Source organism: Pyxicephalus adspersus, chromosome Z (assembly GCF_032062135.1).
Source record: "Pyxicephalus adspersus chromosome Z, UCB_Pads_2.0, whole genome shotgun sequence".
Taxonomy (NCBI): Eukaryota; Metazoa; Chordata; class Amphibia; order Anura; family Pyxicephalidae; genus Pyxicephalus; species Pyxicephalus adspersus.
The window spans coordinates 44803499-44813128 of record NC_092871.1 but is presented as its reverse complement, the minus strand read 5'-3'; the positions used below and the strand labels follow the sequence as shown (position 1 = coordinate 44813128).

The 9630-nt window shown below is 45.4% G+C and overlaps 1 protein-coding gene across 3 annotated transcripts in view; it reads left to right on the top strand.

Moving 5' to 3' along the window:
* GARNL3 (GTPase activating Rap/RanGAP domain like 3) overlaps positions 1 to 9630 on the top strand; it is a 140321-nt gene that overhangs the window by 28587 nt on the left and 102104 nt on the right. Inside the window, exon 2 of one of the 3 annotated variants that reach the window (XM_072431881.1) lies at positions 6683 to 6851. The exons of the other annotated variants lie outside the window; for them this stretch is intronic. Coding sequence (XP_072287982.1) covers positions 6748 to 6851 — 104 coding nt within the window. The 5' untranslated portion in view covers positions 6683 to 6747. The remainder of the gene's footprint in view (positions 1 to 6682; positions 6852 to 9630) is intronic. 3 annotated transcript variants of the gene reach the window in all.

Below are 9630 nucleotides of genomic sequence, written 5' to 3'. Positions count from 1 at the left end.
GCTAGAGTGTGAGAGTGGGAAAAGAAAAGGGCGGGTAATTTAAAAAATAATAAAAAAAAAAAAAAGAGAAAGGAGTGTAAAGGGGGATGGGTAAGGTCAAATATGATTGGGGGGATATTGGTGCAAGGTGGAGTGAAGGGGAGATTTAAAAGAGGCACAATGGGAGGGGACAGACATGCCGGGCATGCGCTGGGATCATCGGGATATCAGCTTGTAGATGCAGCTAATGACATCGGCCAGATTTGGGTCGCAGTCGTTTCCAGGAGTTGCCGGGGGCTCCGGAGCCGTGGGGCCCTTGGCAGGAAAACGTCGAGGGCTCTGTTGGTTGTTCAAGGAGGGTACATGCCGGTTCGGGGCCAGCTGCCGATTTAAGCACGAGTGCTCCTCTTGGGGGGGTCTCATTCAGGGGCCAGGTGTTTGTCTAAGGGGAGGGGGCGTCCCGCCGAGTCTGCAGGTAAGAGGGATGACACCGGTGAAGTTGGAAAACATGCTGCATTTTCTAGGTAGGTATCCAGACAGGGAAGCTGCGAGAATGTTGGAGGAGGGGTTTGCGGGGGGTTTTAGGATTCCTTGTGGGTTGAAAACTATTCCAAGGGGGTCCAGGAATTTGAAGTCGGCTTTGGCGAATCCCAGTGTGGTGACGGCGAAGTTGGCAAAGGAGGTAGCATTGGGTAGAATGGCGGGGCCTTTTTTAGAACCTCCTTTGGTGAATTTAGTGGTTTCTCCTTTGGGGGTAGTTCCGAAGCGTGAGTGTGCTAAGGTGACACATACTCGGCCTTCTGGATCCCTACTTCCGTTGTCAATCCTGGTCAAAATTCTGGAAAGCGTTCTGCACTCGTCTGGGCATACAATTGTCCTTCTCTTCGGCTTTTCATCCTCATTCGAATGGACAGACTGAACGCACCAAAACGACTTATTTGAGATGTTTTGTCTCAGAGAATCAGGAGGAGTGGTCTTCATTTTTGTCTTTGGCCGAGTTTGCCATAAATAACCATAGGCAGGAGTCCACTGATAAGTCGCCGTTTTTTGGGGCATATGGGTTTCATCCACAATTTGGCACATTTTCTGGTACTGAGACTTCAGGCATTCCTGAAGAGGAAAGATTTTCTTCTTCTTTGTCATCTATTTGGCAGAAAATCCAAAATAATTTAAAAAAGATGGGCAACAGGTATAAACGTATGGCTGACAAGAGACGTATGAGTGGTCCGGACCTAAGAGTGGGTGATTCTGTGTGGCTGTCCACAAGAAACATTAAGTTGAAAGTACCTTCTTGGAAGTTGGGTCCAAGGTTTATTGGTCCATATAAGATCTCTGCCATTATTAACCCAGTTGCTTTTCGTCTTGAACTCCCACAGGCTTTGAAGATTCATGTGTTCCACAAATCACTGTTGAAGAGATTTGTTGAGCCTTTGGAACCTTCTTCCTTGCCTCCCCCTCCCGTCATGGTGGACGGTAATCTAGAATTTGAGATTGCCAGGATACTGGACTCTCGATTTCTCCGTAGATCTCTCCAGTATCTCGTTCAGTGGAAGGGGTACGGTCCGGAGGAGAGAATGTGGGTTCCAGCGACCGACGTTAATGCTAGTCTTCTAGTGAGAGCTTTCCACAGGGCTAATCCGGATAAGGTCGGTCCTGGGTGTCCGGAGGCCACCCGTAGAAGGGGGGTTCTGTCACGGTCCCTTCCGTGACAGAAGTTTGAGGATCTGTCAGACAAGCTGCATATGTGATTATCTGACAGCCTCTTTGGTTTTACTTGTTTCTGTGTTGTTGTTTGTAATGACCACTCCCCTTGTATCAGGTGCAGCTGGGGCTCATTACTGCTCTTCCATTTAGTCTGGCCCCACACTTCATGCTGTGCGGTTGATATTCACTGCTGGATTGTGAATAGCTGGAGTGTCCTGCCATTCTGAGTTCCTGTTGATTTCTGCTTATAAGATAAGTTGATGTTGATTTCTGCTTATAAGATAAGTTGCTGTTGTTTTGGTGTTTTTGTTAGGTATTCAGTTGTTTACTAGGCCTCAGGGAGACACTGGGTCCTTCATAGGGGAAGGGACCAGCAGTCTCAGTCCAGACCCAACTTCTAGGGCTGTGCAGGGATAGTAGGGCCTAGGTTCCTGAGTATGAGTATCCCCACCATCAGGGGATACTCATACGGTTAGGAGTCAGGGCTGGATTAGGGTGTATGCAAGGGGTGACCATTCCCTCTTCCTTATTCACTAGAGGCCTAGTGGTGTGTTAGCCTTTCTGTTACCCTCCCCTCCCTATCATTCGTGACAGTGAGCCTCACCAATTTCGCATGATACATCATTTGTCTTACCCAGAGGGGGGGTCGGTTAATGATGGGATTGATCCGGAAATGTGTAGGGTGGCTTATACTTCTTTTGATGTGGCGGTTTCCATTGTCAGGAGGGCGGGAAAGGGTTGTTTGATGGCCAAAGCGGATATAGAGTCAGCGTTTCGTTTGTTGCCGATGCACCCGGACAGTTTTCAGCTGCTGGGTTGTGGGTGGCAGGGGGGGGGGTTTTGTAGACAAATGCCTACCAATGGGATGCTCGTTGTCTTGTTCACTGTTTGAAATTTTCAGCACATTCATTGAATGGGTTGTGAGAGATGTGTCAGGTATTAAGTCCATTATTCATTATTTAGATGATTTTTTGTGTGTTGGCCCAAAAAGATCGATGGATTGCCCGATTTTGTTGGGGACATTAGAGCATGTCACAGCGCAGTTTGGGGTTCCTCTGGCTAAGGACAAAACGGTGGGCCCAGTTTCTACGATTTGTTTCTTGGGGATTGTAATTGATTCAGAGAAAATGGAATGTAGGCTTCCGGTGTATAAGTTGGAAGAGCTGAAGAGAGTGGTGTCTAGAGCTTATGGTGTGCGGAAGCTGCAATTGCGGGAGTTACAGTCATTATTAGGTAAGTCGAATTTTGCTTGCCGGATAATGCCAATGGGCAGGATTTCTTGTCGCAGGCTGTCAGCCGGCACGGCGGGAGTAAAAAGGCCGGGGCATTTTGTGCGGCTGACACGTGTACTAAAAGGGGATTTGAGAGTTTGGCGACGTTTTTTGGCCGAGTATAATGGCCGGTCGCTTTGGATGGAGCCAATGGTCGACAACGGGGTTTTGGATCTGGAAACAGATGCGGCGGGGGCTCATGGATACGGGGCTTATTTTGCGGGTAAGTGGAGCGCAGAAGAATGGCCCAACGAGTGGCGGGAATGGGGATGGTGCAAGAATTTAGTATTGCTGGAGTTGTTCCCCATCGTGCAGGCGGTGGACTTGTGGGGGAGTTTGTTGCAAAATCGGAAGGTATGTTTTCATTGTGATAACATGGGGGTGGTGGAGGTCATTAATAATAATACAGCATCGTCTCCGCCAGTGATTTGCTTGCTACAGCATTTGGTGTTGTCGTGTTTTCAGATGAATATTTATGTGCGGCCGGTGCATGTTCCGGGGTGTGAAAATGTGATTGCTGACTCCCTTTCTCGTTTTCAGTGGTCTCGATTTCGGGAGGCGGCACCAGAAGCCGAAGCAGTGAGGACCCCTTGTCCGGACAGAATGTGGATGGTGGCCTTGGGGTCATTGCAGGTTAGATACAGCAGTCAGTTTGTGAAGGGACGTGGAGGGCTTATGTAGCCATGTGGCGTGAGTGGTTTTTGTTTTTACAAAATGAGGGGGCTGGGCTGGATACAACAGGGGGAGCGGCGGCAGTGTTGGTCTTCCTGATTAGTAATTTTCAAAGACAGGTTTCGTGTAACACTATGGGAAGGAAGTTGGCTGCGTTAGCTTTCTTGTTCAAACTTATGGGTTGGGAGGATGGTACATAAGGTTTCGTAGTCCGGCAGGCTATGCTTGGTTATAGAAAAGGGCGAGGCCACAAGGATTCCAGGAGGCCGGTGTCCTTTGAAATGCTGGGGGAGTTGTACTGTTGTTTGGGGGAGGTTTGCTGTAGTGCCTACGAGGTTCTTCTGTTTAGGACAGTTTTTGTGTTGACGTTCTTTGCAGCGTTGCGAGTGGGGGAGGTGGTGTGTCCTAGCAGGGCACGAGAGGGAGGGCTCTTGGTTTCTGATGTAACAATGGGAGCAGGAATAGTGATGGTTTGGATCCGTCGGTCAAAGACGGATCAAGGAGGTAGGGGCGTGCGCTTGGAATTGGGAGCACTGGAAGGGGCTGAGTTATGCCCGGTTCGCTTGGTGGGTGAGTATCTGAGGGTTCGTCCAGGGGGTGGGGGTCCATTTTTTGTGCATGCGGATGGATCCTTTTTGACGCGTTTCCAGTTTGATGCGGTGTTCTAAAAATGCGTGGTGGCCACAGGTCGGAGTGCGGGTGAGTATTCCTCGCATTCTTTCCGGATCGGTGCGGCCACGGAGGCTGCTTGATGGGGGCTGGGTCCGGATGTTATCCGACGTATTGGGCGGTGGGAATCCCATCGCTTTCAGCTGTATGTACGGCCGGGGTTATTGTAATTGGTATGGGGGAGATGTTACGGGATGGGATGGGTCGTTAATTTTGTGTATTTTGGGCTGGACGGTTTTATATTTTGTGTTACAGGTGTGTTGCCGTGCCTTATCTGGATTCTGGGACATTCTTTTGTCTACTGGGGTGCCAGGAGGGTGGACGTGCGACCTAATGCGCGCCAGCTGGGTTTGAGCCGAGAGGTGGCAAGAATCTGTTGGATAGGTATTCCGGGTATGCAATGGAGGAGGGTAATTCCGGAAATTAATAGGTTTGTTTCGTTAGATCGGCCACCGGATGTGCTGTTGATCCATGCTGGAGGAAAGGACTTGGGGTCTCGGTCGATGAGAGAGCTGATTCAGGATATTAAGTGTGATTGCTTGCGGCTGAGGAAGGCCTTTCCGGGGATGATATTGCTTTGGTCGGATATTGTGGCTCGGCAGTCTTGGCGGCAGGCACGGTCAGTAGCAAAGTTGAACAGGGCAAGAATTAAGGTCAATAAAGAAGTTGGGCGATTTATTGTGCGGATTGGGGGGCTGGTGGTGAGACACTGGGAGTTGGAGTCGGAGCCCGGTCTGTTTTTAAGGGGTGATGGTACTCATCTCAATGCAGTGGGCACGGATTTGTGGCTCTTAAGTCTGCAGGAGGGGGTGCACCGGGCTCTGGGCGTGTGGAGGCGCGCGCAAACATAAGGTTTTCTGTTTGCGGTGGGTAGGCGGCTTTTATTAGGTCCATGAAGGGGTTAAGGGTCGGGAAGAAAGGGAATAAGGGGGTAGGGCCTATCAGGGGACAGGCTCTGTTCGTTAGTGGTGGTCCTGCACGACACTCAGTTGTTGTGGGGGCTAGGTGTTAAGAAATAATGGGTATATCCGCTAATTGTCCCTGAGGCGGTGAGATAGCGGCTGGGGGGCCTGGTTAGTGAGCGGAGGTATTGGTTAAAAGGATTAACAGGGGGGGAATTGTTTCAGGGACCTAGAAAGAAAGCAATGACCGGTGGAAGAGAACACTGTCAATTAAAAACTTATTGTTTGCTTGATGCACATATGTTGATGTTTTATATATATAAAGAAAAGAATGTTGTTATTTACAAATGGTTAATAAAATGAGCTGCTATGGCCGATTGAACCCAACAGCTGGCGTGGTCTAAATATTGGGGATGTTGGGTGAATTGGGTCTGGTGCAGTTCATGGCTTCCTCTGCTGTGCCCTAGTCATGTACTGAAGCCCTACAGAATCTCCCCTCTTCACACAATCGCTCAGTGTCACATTAAATTAACTATAAATGTAATTTTTGCAGCTGACACAATTGGCGAGGAGCATCAGATGTTTGGATTCTGACAGGTGCCATCCACGCTCAGATATCGTCCTGTCACACAGTATTAAAGTGACAGGGAGTTTCATGATGTAGTAGAGATGATTGTCCATCTGTAAAGTGTTCTGACACTTCCATATTGTTTCTGTGAAGTGTCTGTGCTAGGGAAAGTCAGAGCACATAAAAATTGAATTAAATTTGGTTGACCAGATAGATATTTTTCTTTGGTTCTTAATTGTATTATGAAGAAGCCTACAGCTGGATCTTTAGACCTTTTTCTGCCAATACAGAATAGCTAAATGGCGGTATTAGGGTTTCAGGCATGGAATACATGAAAAAAATAATCTGATACCAATTTTTTTGATTTCTTCCTTTATATAGAACAAATTACCCCATGTGTTACTGTGCCCCAAACTACTTGTACCCTTTTCTACTTACTTTTCAGTATTTCATACATAAAATCTCGAATTTCATGCAGCAGTTCTCTTTTTTATCTGGCTTGTTTTGTTGTTTTGGGACATCAGAAAAGGAGGTTCTTTTTTTCTGGTGCTTTGACTGAGATGTAAAGTAGTAGAAAATACCCTTCAAATCCTTTCTTAATTGGTGGGTGGGTAGTAGGAACTAGAGAATGCTGTATGTTATGTATCACACCGCTGGTTCTGCATTAAACATCTTTCATCTTTCAAAAGAGAAAATCAACATTAACTTATTTGGGACTAGGGCATAAAACCCGGTAAGCTCTGTTGCTGGGAAAGAAAGTTGTTATGCTACATTTATTGACCCATTACTTTGATGGGCCACTTCACTAGATAATATAAATTTAAGGTAGTGCCGAAGGGAATGCACCTTTTATTTGTGCCTTTCTACTATTTATTTCACTCTGTTTCCCTGTTATCCATCTCTTTACCCTTTTCCAGGAAATTGTCAGAGATTGCAAACCTTGTACATGAGATGGTCAGGGACCGCAGACATTGTGTAGGAGATGATCAGAGACTGCAAATCTTGTACATTTGATTGTCAGAGACTGCACATCTTTCAAAAGAGAAAATCAACATTACCTTATTTGGAACTAGGCCATAAAACCCGGTAAGCTCTGTTGCTGGGAAAGAAAGTTCTTATGCTACATTTATTGACCCATTACTTTGATGGGCCACTTCACTAGATAATATAAATTTAAGGTAGTGCCGAAGGGAATGTACTTTTTATTTGTGCCTTTCAACTATTCATTTCACTCTGTTTCCCTGTTATCCATCTCTTTACCCTTTTCCAGGAAATTGTCAGAGATTGCAAACCTTGTACATGAGATGGTCAGAGACCGCAGACATTGTGTAGGAGATGATCAGAGACTGCAAATCTTGTACATTTGATTGTCAGAGACTGCACACATTGTACATGAGATGGTCGGAGACTGCAAACATTGTATAGGAAATGGGCAGAGACTGCGCACATTGTGCAGGAAATGGTCAGAGACTGCACACAGTATACATGGGATGGTCAGAGACTGCAAACATTGTGTAAGAGATGATCACAGACTGCACACATTGCACACCCTAGATGGTCAGAGACTGCACAAAGTCTACATGAGATGATCAGAGACCTCACACATTGTACATGAAATGGTCAGAGACTGTGGACAATATATAGGAGATTATCAGAGACTGCAGATCTTGTAAAGGAGATTGTCAGAAACTGCGGACATGCTGTAAGAGTTGTTGGAGTCATGTTATATGAGATTGCTAGAGATCATTACTATTACTGCCCCTTACATAGCAATTCTTCCACATCTGTGCTCCCTCTCAAGATTCATGAGAAAACTAATAAAAAAACAACAATAAGGAAAAGCAGCAGAAAAAGGCTTTAAAAAGAAAAAGTAGAAGCCGGTCTAAATTTTTTTCCCTCACCTCAAAATTTTTTAATTAACTTTTCATTTCACATAGACTTCAGTCTGTAGAGGCCCTGAGGGCTGCAAAGCAAATGCAGATGAGACTCGGAATGCCCCTTTCTCTTAAGCATGTATTCCTTGCTCTGCAGGCATTTAAAAAAACAAAAACTCAGGCACCGCCTGTCATTTATAGAGATCTTTGAGGTTTTCCCAGTGCCAGAGGTGAAATCGTACAGCGTTACCTATTCCTGTATACTACTACAACATACTATTGAGTATTGGCCAGATTCAAGTCAATGCATTAATCATAAAGTCTACCAGCTCCACCAAAAAATGGCATTTTTGTATGATCTGCTTATTGGTAAGTTGACATCTTTAAAAAAAAACAATACCACAAAGTTTTGTTGCACCAGCTAGTTAGCACAAAATCTGAACTCTTTGCATGCAAAAAATAGACGTTTTTGTTGCATACATTTGTAAATGAATGTAAAGTCACACTGCTGCTTTTCTGCATGATGTGATCCCTAATGGGCACAATTTTAAGACCTTTATGCCAATAGATACATTCATCCCTAAAGGAACAGGGACACAACAGAAGTCTATACTCAGTAGCAACTAAAGTTTATATCTGTAACCACTCAGATCAGATCTCTAGTTTAATTAAATTCAGGCAGGTGGTGGAAACCATCATTTACCTTTGCCAACCAATATTGTGGTTCCTAATGAACTAGCATTGGAATATTTGACAGTGGGCAGTGCTCAACCACTGACTACTGCTCCCATTCATTTTCTGAGCTTGGTTCCCACGCATGAAGAAGTGCAAACAGCATTGCAACCTCACCACATTTCCAAACTTAGGCACTTTGGCAGGGAAGTTAACATTTTAGTTGCATATATTTTCAAATACACTCTATGAAAAGCCACAATGGGAGGGGCAGAAAGAAAACTAGAGCATTGAAATCTAATCATTGTGGAGAAGGGCAGAGATTCAATTACTACTGGGATTTTTTGCCACTTTGGAAACTGCAGGGACACAAATTTCTACAAGGAGACCCCACCATCATGGTACAAAAGTCACATAAAATCACAACATTGCGGAGAGGCAAAGATATAATTGTTGCAACAGCTTTCACTTGTGGGGAAGGAGAAGGTGCTAAAATAGAGAAAAGTGTGACTATTTTTTTTCTGTTCAATAACTACATTACCACCCACTATACACAGATGGTAGGGCAATATTTTGGTGTCAACAACATGAAAGCATGGATCCATTGTATCTTGTATCAATGGCTCAGGCTGGTGCTGTGAAGATTTGTGGTGGGGATTTTTTTTTGACCCATTTTGGGTCATTGAGTACCAATGGAGCATTGTTTTTAATGTCACAATTTACCTCAATTTTGTTGCTAATTATGTCTGTTTGTTTATAACCGCAGTGTACTTATCTTCTAATAGCTACTTCCAGCAGGATAATGTGGCATGTCACAAAGCTCAAATCTTAAAACTGGTTTCTGGAACATGACTCAAATGACCTCCACAATCATCAGATATCAATCCAATAGAGCATTTTTGGGATGGGCTGGATCAGGAGATTTGCATCATGGATGTGCATCTGACCAATATGCAGCAACTGATTGATGCTATCTGTTAATGTGGGCCATAGTTCCTGACACAAAGGAGTGTTCCTAGTTCCTGACACAAAGGCCCAGATTCATCAATGCTGGCCGCGCGTACTTTCGCGCTTCCAGCGAGCCGGTTTCCCGCGGTCCGGAGTCGAGTGCGCTCGTACACTCGCCTCCTCACTGCCAGCCGGATTCCTGCCTTGATAATAATGAGCAATAGGGGTCGCCAATTAAGGCGATTAGATTTCAGCTGCGCGATTAAGGAGGATCTGTTAAGCTCACTGGTGAGATCATAGCAATTAATTAGCGCACACCTGCTCTCTGTTCTGTGCTTATTTACAGTCCTTTACAGGTCAATTAGAATCTT